Consider the following 23,790-nt stretch of genomic DNA (forward strand, 5'->3'; position numbering starts at 1 on the left):
ATCTCTACTGCCTAGTACTGAGGCACAGACCTTCTGGTGTGGATGTAAATGCTATACCTTGACTTTGCCATCAATGGACTCATAGATCAGGAGATAACCAGTGACAGGAGCACGTGGAGGCCTCCAAGTTATCACAGCTGTTTCTGACTGAACCTCGGTAGCACTTAAATCTCTTGGAGCATCCATTCCTGAAGGAGACAGTAGACCAATTACAATCACATTGATTCAGAGCTTAGTAGAGAGGCTGTCTTATGAGCGGGGTATTAAAACAGGCCAGGAAAACAAGGTTTCCCTCTGAAGAAATTTTACATAAAAAAAAAAAAAAAAACAACTTTTAATTTTGTGATTTAAAAATACTTTCCCCTCTGGAAGTTTTAAAATACAGGTATTTACTTAATTTAAGTTAAAAAATTGGCTTGTCTCAGGTATGTTGGTTTATAAGCAGCTGCATTGAAATGTCTTTTGAAACAAAACCATGCCTTTCAGTATTTCACACAAGAAGACAGATCAGTATTTCCATATTCCCAGGAAAAAAACTTTGGTTCCTATGATGCCTCTTTTGAACAGGCAAACCTTTCACAGTCGGTCTTGCTACAGACTCCCTTCTCCACCATAATTATAACTGAATTTGCTCTTGGCTTTCTAGTAAACTCCCTGGGACAAGTCAAATAACTTTCTATGCTCAGGAAAATGAGAAAGTGCATGATTTCCTTGATGTGCATGAGTCATAAGGATGTAACCAACTGGATACATTCAGCACTGGTACCCCAATATTACCCCTCAAAGATGCAGCTACTGCTATTGTGAGAATCTGTAGAACTGGTGACAGAAAACCACCTCCTGGGCCAGCCACACCAGCTTTGTAGTAGGAAAAATCTCCTGAAAATGCTATCAAAATTCAGGTGTCTAGTAAAAAATTATCGACGTGCTGGCTGACTTTATGGTAGTAGAGAAAAGTAGGCCTGGTAGGACTGGGGGAGATACAGCCCTCCCCCTCTCCCTGCAGTGAGGTGGGAGACAGCACCTGTAGTGAACTGGGTGGAGAGGGTCTCGCTTTTTTGTGTGTCCTTCACTGCATGGACGCTCAGTGTATACTCAGTTGCAGGTCGAAGGCCATTCAGGTCATACTCCACAGTGTTTCCTGATACCATCTGAGTAACTTCTGGCTCTAGGAAAAAAAAACCAAAAACACAGAAGAGAACCCGGTATTATTCAGACACGTCATTATGTGCTCAACTCCACGCTCCACTCAGTGATCGTTTTGTTACCAGCTGGGAACCAAGTGCAAAACAGTGAAAACTCAGAGCTTGTCTCCCTGCTCACACCTTTGCTGAATCTGAATTAACAGAAGAAACCTTTCTCTAAAAGTATTAGCACTCTCTAGTGTTCATATGAATTATAACACCATGTTTTCTTTTCAAGAATATTGGTTACCTTTGTTCATGGCTGAATTAGGAATGCATAACTAAAATTATGTTATTTGAAATGCTTCAAGCAAGGCTTCTCCATCAAGTAACAGCCCTGCTCCCCTTCCCCCTTGAGCCTATCTTCCTGGAACCACATTGCTGCACCCATTTCTGAGCATCTCTTGAGAGCTGTAACACTGTCAGCTCCCTGACCCATCATTAACTCTTCTTACCATCCTCAGAAGCATAGGAGATAACGTAGTTATCCACAGCAGCAATTGCTGGCTGCCAGGTTGCCAGAGCCTCCGAGTCTGTAATGTTCACCACCACTAGTCCTGATGGGCTGTCCAGCGCTGAAAGAAAGAGGATAGCAGGCTGAAAGGGTTTGACAAATACTCTCAGCTCTGTGCAATTCTGTCTTGGAACTATATGATGTAAAACGTGCAAACATTTCTGCTTGATGCAGAAGCTTTTATGATTCCCTTTGGAACAGTGCAGCTCTGTAGCAGAGACGTCAGTGCCTATTAACAGACACCAAATGTGTCTACTGGAAAGCGAGGTCAATGCATGAAAAGATTAAATGCTGGGAACAGATATAACTAACTACATTCTCAGATCAGTCTTGATATCAATCTTATTAGCTTTGACAGAGCTGACATATTTCTCTAGGCACCCTCAGGTCTGGACTGCTTTTTGGAGCAAAATCATGACACAGAGCTTGGGAAAAATAACCATCGTGACGGCAATTGATAGCCACCATGACCTTCCACCAGTTTGCCCTCCATGTTTAAAAATAAACCAAACAGCCAGCTAACCATCCAAATTCCCCAAACATCCTACCTTGCTTCATCATGGGACTTTGTTTTGTACCTAGTTTTATGCTCCTGCACTGGGAGAGATACCTGCCCTCGGTACAGCTGGAATAGGCTATAAATTGGCTATAAATTTGCTATAAATTTCACTTTATTGTCCAATATGCATCATCTTGTCCTTGCCACAGTTCTCTGAACACTTGTCAGACTCCAAAAAAGAATGAATGAACAAGACTTCAAGGTGGCAAAAACAGGACCATAGTGGAACCTTATTTTCCATAGGGATATTTAAAGATAGATTGAAGAAGTTAGAGTTTTTGCATTTAGGACACTGTCTGGAACTTGAGAGATATGGAGAACACACAACAGAAGCTGGGCTGAACTGCTCAGCTGTTCTGTTTTCCCACATCTGCAAAATAGGATTAATTAAACTTCTGTTGTTTTCTGATGTATTAGGACTGTGAACCCATGAAGTGTCCCTGTCACAAGGAAAGTCAGTTCAGCTTTAGCAGAATGGAAGCCTGATGAAACTTACAATGTCTCCACTCATTTTTAATACAGACACAAAGGGAGAGTGGATAAGAAAAAAGTCCTACAGTTTGTGTAGATGGCAAAAGTGGGATCTCAGTGGGTCTTCAGCTCCATTTCTTAAGTCTATCCTATGGCACAGAGAATGTATTTGAAAACCTGCTATTTCTTCTTCATATATTACCTGTTTTCAGAATTCCAGAGATGGGTTCACTTTCTTCAAAGCCTTTCACAGAGATGATATTAACATTATAGTCTACACCTGGGACTAACTTCACCAACTTGGTCCTTGTCTTACTTCCATCGACTGTAACAACATTGGGAGTACCTATGATGAATACAAGTGCAAGGGATTAATTGCAGTTCTCCAGTAAATGTTTGAAACATGTGTTTCAAGTTAAAAACATTGTGACCAACATGGATGTACTTGTATGTACAGAACGAGATGAATTTTTTGCCAGTAAACTGCAATCACTGATGTCAAGGAGCAGCCTTGGGAAAACATATTGTGGCCATGACATCTGAATCTAAGACACTGTTTTCTGTTTTTAACTAGTGGAATGTCAACAGTAAGAAAAAAAAAACAGTAATTCTGTTCAGAAAAGTAACATAATTTATTTTGAAAACACAGTACTGTCTACATACCAGTTCATAAACCTGTGAGGACAGGACTTGCTAGTTTAGATCTGCTTCGTTTCTTGTGGGAGATGAACAGAGACAAACTTTTTCTTTCACCCATCTCCTTTCTAATAAAGATGTATCTTATATCATTTCAAGTTGTGAAGACTTAGGACAGATGCCTATTTCAAATTCTGGGTTTATTCCAGCAAAACACTTAGGCAAGTGCCTAATTTTATGACTGTAGATTTCTCTGAAGATTTTTTTTGTGGTATCATTATGTATTTAATGCTGCACATGTGCTTACATACAACATTATCCAGAGGCCTATATATTTACCTGTCTTATTCAACAGCATTTCTTTATGGTCCTGATGTCTGTAGTGTTTGCTTTTTAGTTGCTTCCTTTCAGAGATGTCCCTAAGTTATGCTAAAAATTTGCTTAAGTATAGGAAGTTTTTTAAACTGAACACTAAAACAGGGATATAATAGATGCAGTGAAATAACACTGGGGAGCACTAAGAAAAATCACTACCTTTGAAAAGTATTACAACCATGGATTATGATTATTATTTCTGAGGGCCATCTTTTGCTCATAAAGTGCCTACAAAATAACAAGGCAGTTTTGGAATATATCCTTATTTAGGAGGCAGAGTGTTTTGTGAATGTTGCCTGATGAGGGGCACAACAATTCCAGCATCTAGCTGTGAGCTCCCTTACAAGTCTTGTCCATGGGACAAGATTCCTATGCACTGAGAGTTGGATATCAGTGCAACAAAACCTTTCTTCTCTCTCCTTTGCCATGTCCATTCCCACACTTACCTCCTGTGACAGGGACGTAGGAGATCCTGTAGCTGTCCACGCGGGTGCGCGGGGCTATCCAGCTGACTGTAGCAGAGTTTTCTGTGATATCAGAGAATGAGATTCCCTTGGGAGATCCAACAACTGTCAGTGGAGAAGAGAGGACAGACACACCACATAGAAAGAAAAGGTAAATAATTTGTTTATCAGTTATTAGTGCTGCAACAGTGATTTGTTCCTGTATCCCAAGAGCTGATGCTACCAATACTCTCTGCACAAAACAACATGAATCCAGGGAGTAGCAAACAGTTAATGGTTTTATCATGTAGCCTACTTGGTCTAAATTTGCCTTTTTCGGTAACAATACAGCAGTGCATAGCTTCAAAATACCCTAGACATCTATCGACAAATCATGTTCACAAAAGTAACAGAGATTTTTCAGTGTTACAGAAAATTATGGAGCAATACTTACAGGAATATTATGCTATTACCCAGAGTCATTGTACTTATCATTTTTTCTACCCCAGTTTCCACAGAGTCTCAGAGCCCTAGCTGTGACACATGGCAACAGCAATGCTTAGCAATGGGGAGATGCCTCTTCTTCAGCATAAGGTTTCTACCACAGGATGCCTAAAAGAGACCTGGACTCAGTTGTCTGAGTGCATCAAGGGTTCATCCTCTCAAGCACTGACTGCCTGTAACTTCTGTTTGCTTAACACCAGAACATTGGATTTGCTTCTTGGAATCTCTGTTTGAGACCATGATGTTTCCTAGGTACACCCATCACCAGAAAGGCACTTGTAGTTCACTGCAGCTCTTTGTCATACAGCCCAGCCTCACCCAGTATAAACCTGAGCACTAGGTTTGCCTACATAAATAAGATCAGCAAGCTGGGACAGATTCATTAGGATGACCTGGTTGTTTTGCTTTGCAAACAAAGCCTAACAATTTTTGCCAAAATGGCCCAATTTTAAGATGCAAGCCAACATATCACAATCTGAAACATTCTACTTTAAGGCTTAATTAAGCTACTGAAAACACAAATTGAAAGGGCTTCTGGAAGGACATGGTCGAGACCTAACCCTTCAAAGTTTACATTGAGCATCTCACTTCCAGTTTGCTTTTTTGACTGTAACCAAAACAACCCTGACATTTGTTAAAAGGAACAAACAGCCACACATAGTAGGGCATTAGCAGAAAGGGGACAGATACCAAACATGAACCACATTAAGAGTGGTGGAAACAGGCTGTGGGCAGGGGAAGGGGGACAAATGAAGTCCACAAGTGACTGCGCTTGAAATAGCTTGGAAAGAACGTGTCTGCAGGAAAGAAGTCAGAGAGGGCTGTTTGTTCCATGTGTCCCCAAAGATCTAGCAGCAATGCAGTAAATCAAGTGAAAGTCAAGGAAAGAAAAACAACAGAGCTCTCAAAGCTCTCAAGAGAAATGTAAATTATTTCTCCGGAGTTCACAAGACATTTTGGGCTTAGAGGGCTTTGCTCATGTGGAAAAGCCAAAGAAATAAAGATAAAGAACTAAAGATAATGAAGAAAGCAAGGTGGGGTTAGTAAAGCTGCATGGCACCCAAAGTTGCTACTGGTTTAGCTACAGTGTGAAAGAAACAACCATAAATAAAGAAAACCTGTGAAAAAGAAAGAAGCTAAAATCACACTGATCATACTCTATGGTGTAGGTGCCCTTAGTTACTGATGAAAATTGCTAGTGATGACTCTGGAGAGCACAGCTCTCTTTGGACCAGCATTTGGGGTTTTAACACACTCACAGACTTCAGCCTTGCCCAGAAAATCAAGTACCTAATCCATCCCACCTGAACTCTGCTGTGCATACTTCTGTAGGCACAAGCTTCATGCATGTTTTCTGCACCAGGTAAACTGCCATGTAACAAAGAACAATATACAAAGAGCCTTGGCTATGTGAGAGTCCAACATCCCCACTACTCCAACTACTTTTCTGGGAGCAAATGTGACAGACAAAGCATATAGGACAATCCGAGTAAGCATTGGTCCTGGAATGAGTCCCAGGCAGGTAACGGAGCAGTTCCTTTGAGCACAGGGAAATGAAGAAGCAGCAAATGAATCAATCTTCTTAGGCTACCTGAAAGCCAAAATTAAGCAGGCATAATAAAGCTTCTGTCTTGTCACTCACGAAAAGCTCAGCACAGCTGTTGGACAGATACAAATGATTAGCATTATCCTCCAGCACCATCCCTCATCCCTCTATGAGAGACTGAGGACTTTCTGTGAGGTTGTTGGAAAATCCATCAAACCTGAGTTCTTGCCCTATTTTTTTTTTTCTTCTAAAAAAGTTCTTTCCTCATTAACAGACCACTGTCTTTCTTCAAGCAACAGGAAGCATCAGACTACATTTATCATGTAAATAGATCATGTGAAGTGTTTGGGGAGCCTCTCAGATGAAAAATGCCATCACAGCGTGGCAAAACATCATTAGAAGAAGGGGAAAGTAGCAGCATGAGACCCACACTTCCTACCAAGGATATTAAGTGGCACATGGCCATATCGTGGTCCCCTGCTGACGGCTGAATTGCATTTCAACAGACATTATATAGATGAATTTCCAAGAGACACAGACCTCCTCTGAGAGCAGCAGTGGGCAAACTTTCTGGTGCCAACTCGATTAGGCACTGCTGGTCTGTACAATGCTGCCTCACACTGCTCTGATTTTGTGATGTATGTTTTCTATCACACTAGAATTGATGAAAGTAAAATGACAGACAAATGCAGAGAGTGGGTACCATCATCACCCCAAACAGGATAACTTTTAACAATGTTATCAGCAGCAGTTGGGGAGGGGGGAATTACTGCTCTTCACTTGTACGTACAAGTAAATGTCACCTGTTATGGAGGAAGAACTGTTGGTGTTGGCTGGAGGAAAACAGGACTTCATCGTCAGCTCCCATGCACAGCAGTTTCACACCATGCCCCTGGTGTGATGGGAGCCAGGGAGATCAGCCAGGCGCTGAGCCACCAGCTGCAGAACCAACACAGCTAAACGGAGAGCCTGACAAATCCCAGTCCTGCCCGGCTCCCTCCTCACTGAAAGCCCGTGGCTGTCACTGCATCGCCCCCCTGGCTGAATTCTTAAAAGAGAAAAGGAACGAAACCCTAGAGGAGGACAAGGCACCTAACGGTGAACACTGTGAGGTTTTTCCTCCTTCTCCCTGCTTGCAGCAGCTGGATGGTTTAACACACGAGGATAAGAGGTTGGACCCTCAGAAAGGATAGCTCAGTGATGCTCAAACCAGACAGCTTCAACTGCACTCATTTATACCAACTGCAGATCTGTCTCTGGCGGCTGTGTTTGTGTATAGAAGGCTGTGTGCCCATGTAGGGAAGAAGGGAGAACTGTGAGCGATAAATACAGAGAAGGAGTTTCAATACAGATTATTTTCCTGACTTCATTTCTATGGTAATGTTTGGTTTAGGTTTGCTGGTCTGTTTGCTAGCCGTCTTTGTTCCTACTGTGATTTTACTGTTTCCTCTACTAAAACTCAAGACTTTCTAATTTATTCCTTGCTCGCTCATATATTGTACGCAGGCTAGAATAAAGCAAGGCTGCTTACGAGTCTGTCTGAGCTACCCACTCAGAGGCAGCAAATGTTTCTTTGCCAGCAAACTGGAAATGCTATAAATATACACGTGTTTATCTAAATAACCAACTCCTAAATAAGAAACTAGTTAGATGCCTTGGTGGCCCTGGCTGCCCAATGTGGTAACATGCAGTCTGAGTTATTTAGCTGGATTTTTGTGGCTCCGACTTTACTATCAATTATCCATGGACTATTTATAGCTGAAAAACATCTTTGGGGCTATTGGTGCCACTAGGTGACATGTGCTAAATCTCTCTTAAAAACTGAATAAGAATGTAGTCACAAGGAAAATGATAGCTGTTAGTGGTTTACCATAAATATCCTGGAAGTCAGTGAAAATGGGAACACGCTGCTAACAAGTGCAATTGAATTTAAACATCCTTCTCCATTAGGAGACAACCCACACGAGCCTGGAGAAAGGCAGCTTGTGATGGATGTATGTTCTCCCTCATGTAAAGGCCTGGGTGAGTGTGTATATGCTCATGCTGCTTATTCAGAGGATGTGATGGCAGTCAGTGGAGCTGGTCAGAAATGTGCATTTCTAACAACTGGCACCACAGACATTGAGGTGAGTCGTGAGGCCATGCTATTTGAGGACAAGTTGTTTCATATTGAGTTATTGTTGGTCCTTTCTGTGGGCTGTCTGCAGTACACTACTACAGCTGGGCACATGCTTCTTTTACACTTTTTTGGTGGCTTCCTCACACGCTGAACTTAGTTGTCCTCTTCTTGACCCCCTCCTCCCTGAATTAGGTCGATCTGAAGTAATTATTTTTTCAGATCAGCAAGCCCAAAAGTTTTCAAAGAGAGGATTTGTGTCAAAGAGCATTGCCTCATTTTTTATATATTTTTTTAAGATTTAACTATGTTTCAAAATGGAATCATGATATCGATGGAAAAGAATTTGAAAAGTTTCCTTCAAAAGTGCCAAAATGAAATACTTCAAATTAAGAACCCATTTTTTGTTTAAGTTAATCTGAGGAATTCAACCTAAGCCTCAAGAATTTTTTACATGACTAGTATCTGCAAATTTTCATACAAAAACAATATAAGAAAAAATATTCCAGTTATAAATAGCAAAAAAATTTCTTCCTCTCCCTGACACTGAGAAAACAAGGCTGTGTTCTGGTAGAGATTTTTCATAAACAGAAGTTTAGGCTAGCTTCAGGATACTAGACATTTACAGTTATATTTACAATGCTTCTTCATCATTGTGAGACTATGAAAGGCAAGAACTCTGACTTTGTGGAATTGGCATACTGCAATTGAAAATCAGGGCCTTGGAATTTTTAAACAAAATAGCATGAATTGGCAGTCATCCCTGCATCTTTTCCTCATGATGATTTTATCTAGGCTAATTTACACCAGGATTTTTGACACACAAGAATGACAACATATAGCAGCTTCTGCTGGGGGAGTTCAAAGTTTTGATTTTGCAAGAATGTCTAGTTTATTTTGAATCATTGAACACATGTTGCTCCTGTTAAAACCAGTCTAAGTTAATGGTGCTTAGTCCTTTGCTGATAAAGCCATAAATAAACTTCTCAATACCTCTGTTAAATTCATTTTGTCATCTCTCTTTTATAGGGAGGTAAATTATCGAGGAGATACACAATTAATCTGATGAAATCACTGAAAAAGGCTGATAGTCATTATTTCCCAGCTCTTAAAGCCAGCACTTTGAATGCTAGACTGCTGTCTAATTCCAGATCATGGAAGTAATTAAGTGAACCATATTAAATAGGCACTGATGAAGCTAAGGAATCTGAGACGATTCACTATAAATAACTACATCAATACACTACATGATTCACTATAAATAACTACATCATGAAAAAAGAAACTCATAAATGACATGCAGGAGACAGTTCGAAGACCTCGGTAACAGCTCAAATTGGCTAGGAAAAGGAGAAATGTTAAAACAAACAGGCACAAACAGATTATACTTTTCCTACTGCAAAGACAATACCTGTGGTTGCTACTGAATTTATGGGTTGGGAACGCCGTCCACTGCTAACTCCATAGAGCTCAATTTCATACTCAGTACCCTCTTTCAGCCCTGTTATATCGTGGGTGCGCTCATGGCCTGGTACTATTAGTTCCAGTGGATCAGATTTCCTTTTGGTATCCCTGATTCTTAGAACAAAACTGTCAAAAACCCCATCATCCGCAGTCCAGGACAGACGGAAGCCGTCTGGAGTAGCATCTGAAACCAGAAGGTTGTCGACCTCGGGTTCTGCTTCTAAAAAAGGAGAAGATAGCAGTAGGGGAAAAGTAAGTGATTGTTTTAATCAGTTCATTAGTGACCTGCATGAGGTCTGGATATAGCATACTGCAAGAATCCAACCACAGTTCAAATAAAGGGAAACAATCTGCTGGCTAGTGAAAAAAAAAAAAAAAAAAAAAAAAAGAAAAAAGAAAAGAACATTAGCATTTTACAAATACTGAAGATGTATGTGAGTGTGTTTGGGTGCATTCAAACAGTTCAGTCTTCAACAGCAAATCCACTACATGGAAATACACCATTTGCCTCTGCCATGCAAAATTACACATGCTAATAGTAAGTTCAAAGTGCATTTGTCCCTTGCTTTTCATTGCATTACCCATCATATGTGAAAACTTCATGTAGGATAAAATCAGGCTTTTGTTATAGATCTATAGGCATGCCTGTAATACTGTCAGGTCTCTGTCTGTTAGGAGGACAACACAAAAGCTGCTTGAAAGAGTCTTTTCCTTCATGCAAAACCCTTATTCCATGCATTTCTGGCCTCTGTGATACCTCTGAACAGATGAATCCTTCACTTTGATAATAAAAACAGGCTGAAGCAGCAATGGGGAATCATGAAAATTCATATTCCTTAGCACACTTAAATCCCAAGTGCAAGACCTACTGTCTTTAGCAAACAAACCCACTCAAGAGGATCCCACGAGCTGTAAGACATTAAATAACTACAGCACATCTTCAGCTCAGTATGGTCAAGCATCACCACCTACAGAAATGCTGCCGGAGTGGTTACTGTCTTACAGCATCTCTAATGCAATTCTATCTTCCACAAGAAGATGTTCCTATTTATTTTTTTGTGAAGCTCCAATCAGGTAATCCCCAGCTTTACTGCTGCATAATCAGTAACATGCAGATGAGACTTGATGGTAATAGGGCTAGAGAATCGGTCTGCAATGCCTTTTCAAGAAAATTCAAATGCTGCTGGAAAACAGCAGCTATGATGAGGCTGAGAACATGAGCTAAGGTTTTGTGGAGAGCAAAATGCCATCTTTACAGTTGGCAGTGATCACACTCGATTGTCTGTGTGTGAAACCCACAGACAGAGTGAAAGAAATGAGGCCATAGGCAGGAAAACCAATATGACTTTCCTCCTGAAGATCCTGACAGTTGGCAAGTTGGGGAATGCTGACGTGCCCAGCAGCTGTTAACAAGATGAGCTCCCACATGCAGCTAGCTGTCTCAAAAGACTCCAGTTAGAAGTACCTGCATGAACATAGCAGAAATTTTCACCCCTCAACCCACGTCATGCGTCTCTACAGGATCCCTCACAAAGACAAAAAGGAAACGTCAAGTTAAAAGGAATGGAATTTCATTGGTGACCCTATCAATCACAAGGAGTTATGTGTAACCACGATGCAAAAAAGGATGCAAAAGCCAAGGTTTGTTTTGCAAATGGACCGCATAAAACATCTTCCATGTGAGAAGAAAAGCAAGAAAGATAGGGTGGGAGAGAACAATTCATTCGCATTAAAATACCTGTAATGGCCACAGTGCTTAGGGGCTTTGTTTGGTGCCCCTTGGCAAAACCATAAAGCATAACCTCATAGCCAATGCCAGTAATAAGGCCTTTAAGCTTCAGTTGCCGCTGGGCTCCCGTAAGGAGGAACTCCTGTGGGTCCAGCAGCTTGCCAGAATCCACCACGACTACAAGAAAGCTGTCAAAGGCATTCTCCGATGCCATCCACGACACTGTGAACCCGTAAGGGTTAATATCAGAGACAGTTAGGTTTCCCAGTGGGGGCATGGCCTCTAAAAGAAGGGAAGGTGCAAAAAACACACACACACAAAAAAAAAAAAAGAAGCAAAAAAACATTGCAAATTAGAACGTGTCACAGATTCCAACACACATAAATCACATTTTTTTTTCCCCCAAATATGGATTTAATTGAAGTGTATAGTCCGGACCACAGGACTAGGATTTTCAATGGAGCCTCTAAAAGTTAGATGCTCAATTGTTCATTTTCCTCAAGGGTGTCTTAACACCTCATCTCACAAGCTCCTTTGAAATTCCTTCAAAGCTCAATGTGCAAGCACATTTCTTTTGTTACACATGCACTAGAAAGCAGTTATAACAAAAACTGTTTGAGAAATTCTACACATAAGGCTTTCATTTCCTTTCACTTGTCTCCATCACGGGTGCTTTAGGGACAATTTTCAACCTTGACATTCACAGTTCCTATATTTTGCATTCTTTTCTCTCTAATTCACACGAATATCTCCAGCTTTTTTTTTTTTTTTTTTTTTTTTTTTTTTTCTTTAAACAGTGGAGGGGTCAGCAGTGCCAGAAGGACTGCCAGAAGCAGGGCATGAATCAGCCAGGGTCATAGCTCTTGCAAGTACTAAATACTTGCAAGATGGCTTTTTGGGGGGGATAGGAGAGAATCAAGAGTTTGCACTGGCAGAGGGCAGGGGCTAAATGACTGCAAAACAGAGCAATAGCCTGACCAAAGAGCTTCACAGGCAGCTGCTAGGGTGGCATGTTGACAACTTAAAGAAATTCCAGTGAGGGGGCTTTCTTTTTCACATCAGCATGACACTTGCCAATGTTTAGAGCACGCAGACCAACTTCTCAAAACTTTCCCACCATGTCTCTGAAAAAAAGGCCAAATTTTCACAAGATTGTTTCTCAACAGTTTTTTGCTTGCTCAAAATCTGACAAGTCAAATAGGAAGATCAACTGGCTCTGTTAAGCCCTGGCCTTCATCCAGGTTCCCGGGCATTGCTAAAATTCTTCTAAACTATTTGACAAACCTTGTTTTGTTGGCCCAGGAGCTAACTCATCAGATCTTCCATCGCTCAAATTCCACTCACTTAAGAAAGTACCAGTTCCCAAAGATCCCCATTTCAGTTTGGTAAACAAATAATGAGCCCCAAATGCTGAAATTATTTTCTTGGGATAGGTGTTGAGTGACACCAACGTGCTAAACCCAGAAGGTTTATGAGAACTGTTGGCACATCCTAGTGCTCTGTAGAGTGCCACATATTTATCTAGCTGTGGGAAATTTCCTCAGAAAATACCAATGTCTACGGTTTGTTTTCAAGAAGGAAGCATTTGTGCTCTGGTGTAGCAAAAGATCAGGAATTTTGAAAGCAAACACTTGCTCACTTCTATCTACACGTCATCAGGGGGCAGATCAATGTTGGTGCAAAATGCAACCATTTTCCCTCAGGGAAATGATCATGGTCATTGCCTTTCACAGAAAGTGCTGGCCCAGATGCTGAGGGATGCTGCTACTGTGACTAGTTCTCCCACTGTGCATTAATGAAGTGAGGGGGGAAAAAGAAAAGGATTCAATTTCTGCTTAATCCTATTTAGGCTGTCATATGTCTATGTGACAATCCCTAGCAGTGCATACTGGCCACATTGTACATAGAATGTGAACTCCGTGGTATTTATTTGATGAGTTAGGCTTGTGATGTTCAATTAATCCCAGTTAAAATCTAGCCAAATTATTCAGATGTAAGGGATATGTAGAGGGAACATCACAGAACAAGAGGTGTTTTAATATCCAGTCCTCTCCCTCAGATGGAGCTACTGACAAATTTCTCCCTTAAACTTCAGGATTCGAAGAAGATTATTACACATGGGAGAAAGACCCTAGAGGGCTCTTGACTCACTTTAAACTATTACTCCTCCTGGACAATTTTTTAAGGCCAACATGCCTGCTGTGACCCATTCCTGCATGAAGCTTGCAAATGAAAGCATTGTTGCTGGACCAGATATTCAGTGCTACAGAGAGTCTGCTCTTTTATCCATGCTGGAATATATATTTTTATAAACTGATAAATATACCCCAAACCTTTAAGCAGGTACCTGTCATGACAAAAGCAGTGAGGGGCTCTGTGTGAACACCTGCATCGGTAGTGCCCTTAATGTTAATGTCATAGCCAGTGTAATCTAGCAGGCCTGAGATGTGAGCGCTGCGAGCACCTCCTGACACCGTAAGCTCCTGGGGTTCGTGTGCTGCATAGGAATCTCTAATGTGTATAACAAACTTGGCAAAAGGCCCATCTCTTGTGGTCCAGGAGAGGTTGAAGCTGTCGGGGGTAACATTTGTGAGTGTGAGCGTGCCCAGCTGTGGCTCAGCCTCTGAGGGAGAAAGGAACACAGGTGAAGAGAGAGCATTACTTAATAGGGTGGGGGAATTAGCCACGGGAGGTTATCGATTCTTGAAGCCAAAGCTGAAGCTTTTAGCCTTGTTTTGCAGTGGTTAAAGTAAAGAGGAGCACCATAACAGCTATTTTGTAAGGTTTTGGAAAGAAGCCAATGAAATTAGTGCTGACTTTTTGTTGTTGTTGTTGTTGTTTTCATTCAGTATTTTTAAATACACTCAATTTTCCTGTTGAAATGTGGCCTGATTTACAGAAATGCCAACAGCATACAGCCCCATGGTAAAACCATGGGAACTGCAGTAACTCAGCACTAGAAATGTAATGGAGATATCCAGACCCAAAGCAATTCCAAAATAGATGAAATAGGATTTGGGCAGGAGTTAGGTGGGTCCAAACCAGACATCCTTGAAATCCCATTTCAGCTTCTTCTTAGTGTTCCTGTTGCCTGGCAACATAGATACAGAACCCTGAAGTTCACCAGGGTTTTCATCCTGGTAGTGATCATCTCAAGCACTAATCTCAGGCCAAAACCTCCCTGGATTCCACAGCTAAGGTGTTCCTCATCCCCTGATTAGGCATAATCAGGGAATATCTAATGGACTGGACAAAGCAAACAAGCAAATGAACAAAAAACACAAAACCAAGAAAACACTGCCGTAGCTCTCCCTCTTTCCAACCATTCAATGGTAAGGGCTTTTCTTGAGAAAGCGAAGACTTTCCTTTTCTGCAAAATGAAATTTAAAATCACCTCTCTCCCCTGCTAAGGGAGAATCTCAGCTTTTAGGCTATAGAAGGGGGAGAGCTTCCCACCATTCCTGTTTTAAGCTGTTCCGTTTAGCATAAAATCATCAAGGATTCACAAGAGCACAGAAAGACCACAAACGTGACCCTGCAGTCAGGTGGTCAAAGAATCCTGTGTCTGCTCTCAGGGCTGAATTTCTATTTTTTTCTCTTGCCAATTGAGTATAAACCAAGAACACCTTGGGAAATGCAGCCTGTGAGATACAGGAGAATAACTGTGTAAGTGATAAATGTTGAGAGAAAAGCAAGAAGGACTTGTCACACTGACCAAGAGAACAGTGCAAGAATGAATTCCTTTTTTAAACTAAAACATGAACTGCTGCAAGATGTTCCAACTTTTAGCTGCCGTCCCCAGTGGCAAGACTTTTAGATAACAGTCCACCTCCTTCTCTGGAAAAATCTTGGAAGAGGTGAATCCAAGTGGCCCCGATTAAGGACACATGCTGCTGTCATGCTGCCAGCCCGTGGCCATCAACGCCCTCATGGCTAACAGTGATGAATTCACCATGTAAGCACAATACTTCTGAAGACAGGGGAGGAGATGAGAAAATATCCACAGTGCAAACAGGCTTGGGAGGAGAACCCAGTGAAACCGAGCATGGAGCCGTCAGCCCTGCATGCAGCTCAGAGCTGACAAACCAATCCTTTCCAGTCTGATTCTGAAATGGCCACATTCCTTTGCATGCCATTTGCATCCAGTCAGGCAGGCTCACATCACCACAACCAAACTCCGAAGAACACTACATGCAAAACGAGTGGAAATTTTCTTTTTCAGTGAGTCCTGCCATCACCAAAGGAAAAGCTCTGATATCCAGTGAAAACAGACAAGTTTTAAAGACTCAGAGATAGCAAGGCAAGTGAGAGTGGTGGGCTGACCATCAAGAAAGGGTGTGCTTCTTGTTTGAGCCCAGCTCTCTGCTGGGAACACGTAAAAATGCCCAGCAGAGGAGGAACACCAGAACCAGCACAAGGTGACCAGACCACTCCATGCAATCTTGGCTGGTCATTTAGCATGCTGTATGAAAATCACATAAGAGATGCAAATGTCTTGGAAGACATTTGGTTTTAAGATGAAAAAATCAAAACAACATGCAGGTGCCTCTCTGGTCTGACAAAGATATGAAGGCCTCCCACCCACAACAAAGCAAGAGAGGATGGGACAAATGGAAACATTCAGATCAAGTGCAAAGATATTCTGTGAAAAACATCAGCCATCTGGAGCATGTCAGTTATATATACACAGTACTTGCAGATAAGTGTATATATAATGAAACCAATCATGGTTTACTACTGGCTCCCTTAATGCTGGGGGCACTTTTTCAGCCTTTTCCATCGTCTCAGATATCTCTTTTTCCAAGTGCTCACAAGCTCATTTTACTTCAGCCTCCCCTCATGGTGATCTTCCTATAATTTACCAAAGGAACGATGATGAGTTGGAGCCACGTTTTAGAGCAGTTCGGTGGACACAAAAAGAAAGAAGAGAAAAAAGCAAACCTAGAAGGTGAAACAAAGAAATACCTGTGGTTGCCAGTGCTGTCAAGGTCTGACCACCTTGCCCATCAATTACACCATGGAGTTGGATAGTGTAATTAGTGGCAGCTTTGAGGCTGGTGACTACATAGTGCCGTGAGGCCCCTGGCACTGTTTGCACCAGGGAGTCCAAAGGGAAGTCAGAATTTCTGACTTCTAGAATAAAATGGTCAAAGGCATTGTCCTGCGCCTCCCACGTGAGCAACATGGTGTCTGAGGTAGCATTTGATACAGTGAGTTTGCTAAGGAGAGGTTCCTCTACTATAGGAAGAAAAACAAATGGAAATACGTTGCAATTATTAAAACCCAAAGCAACAAAGTAAAATTAAATAAAAGTTTGAATTCACCCACAGGTCACAAAGACCAACTAGCCCTATATTTCTTGATGTTTTCCACATCACAGCCCCTGTGGTCACCCTGCCCACACTACCTATGACTCAGTGAGGATATTTACAATCTGCTGATGCTAGAAAATGCAGTTCTAGATTATCTTGATCACTCATGTTTGATATTAAGCTCAACATCACTGACTACCTTAATCTATTGCTATGACAAATTGCTGTGACTTTTCCTAAGATCATGTCAGCAGAAAAAAAAACACAGTAATATTAAATGTTCAAAACATGAGCTATTATCTGCCTGCTATCAGAATACACCTTCTGCTTTTGTAACCTAGTCCTCTCCTTCCACTTTCACACTGTAACTGTCTACAGCACATTTGACACTTAACTTCCTTTTCTTTGAGTGTTTTCTGGAAAAACTGTCAACTGTAAAACCTCAGGATGTGCAATATGCCAACAGCTAAATGCCTACCTATTTAATTTACCAACATCAAGTAAATGCTCTCTTTCACTATCTCATCTAACATAAACTGAATTAATAAATGTATCAGCCTTGTAGGAGTCTGCTGACACAGACTGAAATGTGCCTGAAACCCATTTAGAGAATCAGGATAAAAACTGTGTCTAGAAATTGGTTTATCTGAGAGAAGGAGTGTGTCCTCTATGCTGTCTGACAAACGCATACTGCAAAAATAACATAATGAATCATCTCCCACTTGCTTCCTGGGAAATTTATTTTGATTCTCATCAACAGCAGAAGTTGTCCCTACCCTAACGTTTGAACAAGAGCAAACATATTATTATGTGAATGAAATCACACCATACTGTGATTGACTGCCTTTGCTGGATGGGATAGTGGAATAACATTCACAGTTCAAAATGTCTGCAGCAGGTCGTCCTTAGAAGGTGTCAGACAGTGAGGTAGAGAATTTGGCAGTGGGTAGATTGGTAGGGTAGCTGAGGGCTAGGAAATGGGCACAACCTGCAACAAAGAGTTAGAAGAAAGCAGAATTAGCATTGAGGTAGGTTTTATGTACCTGTTGTAGCTGCAGAGCTTATTGCCTGTGTGCGGAAACCATTAGAGATCCCATAGAGGTAGACAATAAAATCAGTGCTGGGGGAAAGCCCTGAGATATGAGCTGTTCTTGAATTGCCTGAGATGTTGAACTCCATGGGCTCCAGCAACCTGTTAGAATCAATAATTTCAATAGTAAAGACGTCGAAGTCCCCATTGGTGGTTGTCCAAGAAAGGTTGAAGCTTTCAGGAGTAATGTCGGAAACGGTTAGCTCACCAACTTCTGGGTGCACTCCTGAGGAGGGAAACAACATTGGTCAGAAGGGAACAGCCCAGTGTCTTCTCCTACTAGAAATGCTGTGCTTCGCTCTGCACATGCTGACAGCACTCCATGCTGCCCTTGGAGAAAAGGGTTTAAATGGAAGCTTGCTACAGCAGGCAAACAGGTTTTAAGGGGAAGAAATCAAATGAAAGCATCTCAAAATGCTAAAAAAGAAAAAAAAAAAAAAAAAAAAAAAAAAAGGAAAGGAAGGTTTAAAGCTATGGCTACTTCCCTTTGCAGCCATGTGTCTTTGAGGTCTGAGCATGAAAGCAGTTGCAAAAGAACATTTCCAAAAGCCCCAGGGCATTTGGACAAGTCAGCTTCCAGTTTTAGGAGAAGCTAAAACTAGAGCCATTACTGTATCCAGAGGAAAAGATTGTGTTTTGTTTTAGTTCTTCTACTTTCCCTTTCAGCTTATGCCTATGAAAACTGGCATGTAATTTGGGAGCTGGAGCCAAAATGCAAAGCAGTGATAGCTGCCTTGGGGTTTCTTCCTCTCCGTAGGCATCCCTGACATGCTACAGGAAGGCTCAGAAAATTCTGACAATTGCAAGTCCCCAGAAAGGAAAATTTTGAAAAGCCGGATGCTGAGTATGACCCAGAAAGGGAAGGGAAAACCTCAGCAGGGCATCTTCTGGTGTTTTCATTAAGTTAATAAAAGGAGAGAACATTGCATATTTAGGCAGGACACCCATGATGTCTGTTTTCTTGTTTGTGCTTCTACTGCTTCCCTTGTCTAGCCACATTTGTCTATTTTCAATGGGCAATCTGCTACCAGCTCATACTCAAGACTCTCAAAGCAAAGGACTTCCAGACTGCAGCAGGACACAGCCCAAGGCAAGTGCCTTGTGCCACACACATTTCTACTTAAGCCAAGCTGCTTAAAACACTATTGAAACAAGCAAGCTTTACCGTGTATAATGTTTTTGTTTTGTTTAGTTCTTACATGTACTTTTATCTCCTTCCGTGCTGAGTAATATGTGCTTGGGAAAAGTAAATAGAGCAGCAAACTTTTGGCTGTCCCACAATTTTGGGAGGCTGGGAGGTTGCAAAGGTCTGTAAGGAAGCCCAGAGGCAACAGATATTGTCTACAAGAAATAGTTCCATCACTGGTGCCCCTCTATTGTCAATTCATACCCTGTTTGTTATAATGATCGTAACACTTGGAAGAGTCAGTGAGCCATACAGAACAGACATATGTTTATATTTGCTTCTCACAGTAGAAACTTGTGATGAGCAATCCTTTATCCAAAATGCAGTGTTTCACAAGATCAGCCAGAAAATTATTTCTGTAGCTCTTGCTTAGTTTCATGCAAGCTTTTGATAATGTGGGGCTTACCCTCCTTCTTTCAGGTCAGTTTTATCCAGAGTACTTTGGTTGAATTTGGTCTTGCGTTGTAATTTTTTCAGAACAGTCCAACTGTTTAACAACCTTATGTGGCTCAATATATGATACCATGCTTGGAGGAAACTCACTTGTGTTCTTTTCTATATGAGAACATACAGAAGGTGTCTGTCCTTGGGTCAGACACACACGCTATACACTTGAGACTGGATTTATTAGGAAGCTGGCGCAGAATTTTGGAAATAGCTTCTGAAGGGTAAAACACAAACATGCTCCTGGGCTTTGATTATCTGGGTTACAAAGAGCAGATTTTATAATTTTTACAAGGCAACCTGGGCTTTCCTGAGCATGTACAACAGCCAGTTGGGTTTTGTAGTTAGTGTCAACCAGCAGAGAAGCAAATAAAAGGAACAAAACAAGCCATTCTGAGGGGGGTAAAAAGAGCATTCCTGAAAGCAAATGGCTCCATGGGGGCGCTGAGACTCATATTGGAAAGTCTGATCATGAGACATTTCCATGCCAGAGATGTTCAGCCAAGCTTTAACGAGTTCAGCGCGCCCCATGCAAAGCAGACCGAGTGAGCAAGCTTTGTCGAGCAGTTGCAATTGCTCTGGCTCATGTCCCTGTCTGCAAAGGAAGGGAGCCATGAGACTGGACGAAAAGATACCTGTTGCAGTTTCAACAGAAAGGGGTTTGGTTCTGTAGCCGTTAATCACACCATAAAGTGTGATGTTATAAGGTGTGTTGGCCTTGAGGCCTGTAACATTCATAAAGCGCAGTCTGCCTGGGACTGTGATATTCCGGGTTTCTTCTGGGTTGTCAGCCTCCTGCACCTGAATGACAAAGTTCTCATAGGCCCCGTCAGCTGCTGTCCAGGTGAGCTGGAAACCATCCCAGCCAGTCTCTGATACTGATAATTTTCCAAGCTCAGGTTCTTCCTCTGAATAAGGACAGAGAGTCAGTCAGTTACTCAGATTACAGACTGGTGGTGGTGAGGTATTACTTAATGACTTTCAGAGCTAATGAACTTCATTTGTAAGCAAGTGACACGGAGATGCACCCCCACACACATTGACATTCTCAGCTGCCCCGGATAACTCATAAAGTCTCTTCAGAGACTTGGCAAGACAGAACAGAAAGAAAAGATCCATAATAATAAATAATATTCACAGTAATGCTAAAAGACTGCTTACAGAAAGTGGTTTAAAGACTGTCTTACAGCTGCGAGTGTTTTGCCAATATTAATTACAACTCCCTATGAGACAAGTAAGTATTACTATAACCACTTTATTCCAGCTAGTAATGACTTGGTGTTTGTCATTTTAAAGTGACTGTGAATACTGCAGTAAGCCTATCGTAAGGCTAGAAGGATGCTGAGCATCTACTACTCGGGATTCTGATGTTTATGCTTTTAATTGAAGGATGATATTTATTCTTCCAAACTATTTCTAATCAAAAACAGTTAAGAAGGGAACATTTCCTTCAAGTCTACATGTCTCCAGTTTAATGGAGTTATCTTCATTACATTACATTACATTATTCTGCCCTGAAAACCTTTCTGGAGGCAGAGAAGCTTGGATTTTCAGAGTTATTGATATTAATCTAAAATTGAAATCTACATTCACAGAAATCAACATTTTTGTATGCCATCACAAGGGTGGCCTAGGAAGTCAGGAACCATCAGAACTAACTCTCTGATGCTGTTTTATCTGAAAGTTTAGGTTGTTTTCTCAGCAGGAATAGAAAATCCTCCAGTACCGAGGATTTTCTTAAAAGTTAGCAGTCACATGAGAAAATGACCCAGTAATACCTTATTTTTTCTACATGGAAAATCCTGCTACATGATCTATCATTGGCCAGTGGGCTGGGATAAGTTTCTAGCACTTTTCTCACTTCCTTGCATTGTTAACACATCGGCATTACAGTAAGAACTGAGTCTAACTAAACAATCCCAATCTGCCTGCCTGAGCATTTGTAAGAGATATGACACACAGAGGGAAATGGATCTGAATTTTTCAGTTCTAAACTTCAACTTCAGACTCTATGTAAATTTTGAGTCAGTAAGGCTCTGAAATAAATGAGAACTAGGCTTAGCAACATTATTCATATAAATTTTCTTCCTGTAAAAAACAGAAAATCTCTTGTGTGACTGCTGCATAGCCTTGTATAGGTAGGTAGGGCTGCATTTTGAGAGGTAACACTCATGGGTAACAGTCAATTACCATCAGTGAGATTCACTAAAGTATAGCAAATACTACTATCCAGGAACATCAAAGTCTTGACAAGCTTTTTCTATCCTGCTAGAAAGGAAGAGATTGTTTATGAAATAACACCATGTTCAACAAAAAAAATGCATGAATCCTAGAGCTGTTTAGCTTCCTCAGTAACAGTAATGAAATACTCAGAGGCAAAATATAAATCATGTCAAGATAGCACCATTTAGCTGAAAAAGAAAGCAGAACAGAAAAGGAACGGGTTGAATCAGAAATAATGATCTTTTGGTGGCAACAGAAATAAATAAAATAAACACATTGCTTAAAATGAAAATGAAACTAAACCAAAAGTTAAAGCAAGGCAAAATATTTCACATAAAAGCATGATTATAATAAGTAATGCAGTAACCATCACAGCTTAGAAGCAACTCAAATTTCTCCAAAGAGTACTCAGTTTCATTCACCTCCGGGATGCAGAGTCCCTTTTTCTCCTGTTTATTTCTCATGCATGCCTGAAACGGAAGCGCACTCAACCCCATCATGCTTTCTAGGGACAGAGAGATTCTCATATAAAATCATGCACCAGGTTGGACAGCTGGAGATCTCTGAAAGCCTCATCCGCAAAGCATTCAACATATGTGACAAAACAATGATAATGTCATGGCAAATGATATCAAGGGATGATGTTTCTTAGCTTTTAAAAAAAAAAAAAGAGAGAACAAACCATTGAGAGATAAGACTGCTCTAGCCATGTACTAGGTTCACAATGATCTTTGTGTTTCTATGTGAATATATTATCGCACATCATGAATTTAATTCTTGGCTGATGGTTTGCTATAGTCATTAGTCTCTGGCTATGTTCTTTAGGAATTAACTTTGACATTGTTACTTGAAACATTATTGAACTGAACTCTGTGGCTACAAGCCTGTTTCCTCATGAAATTCATTTAAGAGGGACAAGAGGTAGAAGTTTTCAGAAAGGTATACTCCCAATGTGTTTCAATCTTTTTTTTCCTCTAACATCACCACTTCCATGCCAATGCTGCAAACTGCAACCTCCTTGTGATTTTTCTTGGATGCTTTGGACCACAATCCCTGTAATATCTTGCTATTTTCATGTCCCTTGTAAATAGCAGATGCATCAATGCTCCTCTTTGCATGCAATTTGAAAAGAGAGAATTGATGCTACATCACTTTAAAAGCTGTATGGGGCATTGTCCATGCTACATAACCCAAAGTTCTCATTCCATAGCAATAAGAGTTTTATCCCGTGCAAAAAGAAGTAAAAAAAATAAGAAAAAAGGAATCACTCACAAAGCCTAGCATTTCTGCAGTGGAACAGCAGTACGAAAATGGAGTTCTGTATTTCAAAGCAGAAAAGGAACACGTGGCTAATGAATCCATAGAAAATACCTGTAGCAGCTAGAGCTTCCAGGGACCAAGAGAGCTGACCTTGAGTGCTTCCTTGGAGGTTAATCTGGTATTGTGTGCCAGCTGTGAGATTGGTAATTTCTGTTTCTCGTTGCTTTCCCAGCAAAAAGATTTCCTGCGTTCTGTTTGAGCTGGACAGGTCTTTCAGAGTGATAAGGAACTGATCAAATACCTCATCCTGTGCTGCCCAAGACAGGGTGAAACTACTGGAAGTCCTGTGCGTTATATTTAGGTCACGAAGAGCATCAGTGACTTCTGAGATGGGAAGGTCAGTGGGCACCACAGGCAGAGCATGAGAACCAGGACTCGGGTTTGTTAAATAACTTAGCTCTGTAGGTGCAGGACTGGTAGGATTAAATGATGTTTCACTGTTTGATTCTCCAGGTGATGTGACTAGATGTGCTAAACAAAGGTAAATTACAAGTTAAAATTTTCTGAAAATAACCTCCCAAATATACCCAGTGACAGCTAACACCTACTACAAAACAGTTTCTGTGTTTTCATTAACAAGCTCTAAGAACAGAGAAAAAAAAGGTAGGTACTTCTATTTTGGAGACTGAATCCAAGCCACAAGCAGAAGTAGCATCACCAAGCACAACCTGGTT

The 23,790-nt window shown here is 41.1% G+C and overlaps 1 protein-coding gene across 4 annotated transcripts in view; it reads right to left on the reverse strand.

Moving 5' to 3' along the window:
- Positions 1-23,790, reverse strand: part of TNC (tenascin C) — a 73,559-nt gene that overhangs the window by 6,792 nt on the left and 42,977 nt on the right. For 2 of the 4 annotated variants that reach the window (XM_082775732.1, XM_082775735.1), the window contains exons 11-18: positions 20,209-20,481; positions 17,897-18,169; positions 9,760-10,032; positions 4,186-4,308; positions 2,931-3,074; positions 1,640-1,759; positions 1,025-1,168; positions 58-188 (exon numbers count right to left, since the gene is read on the reverse strand). In XM_082775732.1, coding sequence (XP_082631858.1) covers positions 58-188; positions 1,025-1,168; positions 1,640-1,759; positions 2,931-3,074; positions 4,186-4,308; positions 9,760-10,032; positions 17,897-18,169; positions 20,209-20,481 — 1,481 coding nt within the window. The remainder of the gene's footprint in view (positions 1-57; positions 189-1,024; positions 1,169-1,639; positions 1,760-2,930; positions 3,075-4,185; positions 4,309-9,759; positions 10,033-17,896; positions 18,170-20,208; positions 20,482-23,790) is intronic. The other 2 variants (XM_082775733.1, XM_082775734.1) reach the window with 2 other exon arrangements.

Source organism: Aythya marila (genome assembly GCF_965140915.1).
Source record: "Aythya marila genome assembly, chromosome: 19".
Lineage (NCBI taxonomy): Eukaryota > Metazoa > Chordata > Aves > Anseriformes > Anatidae > Aythya > Aythya marila.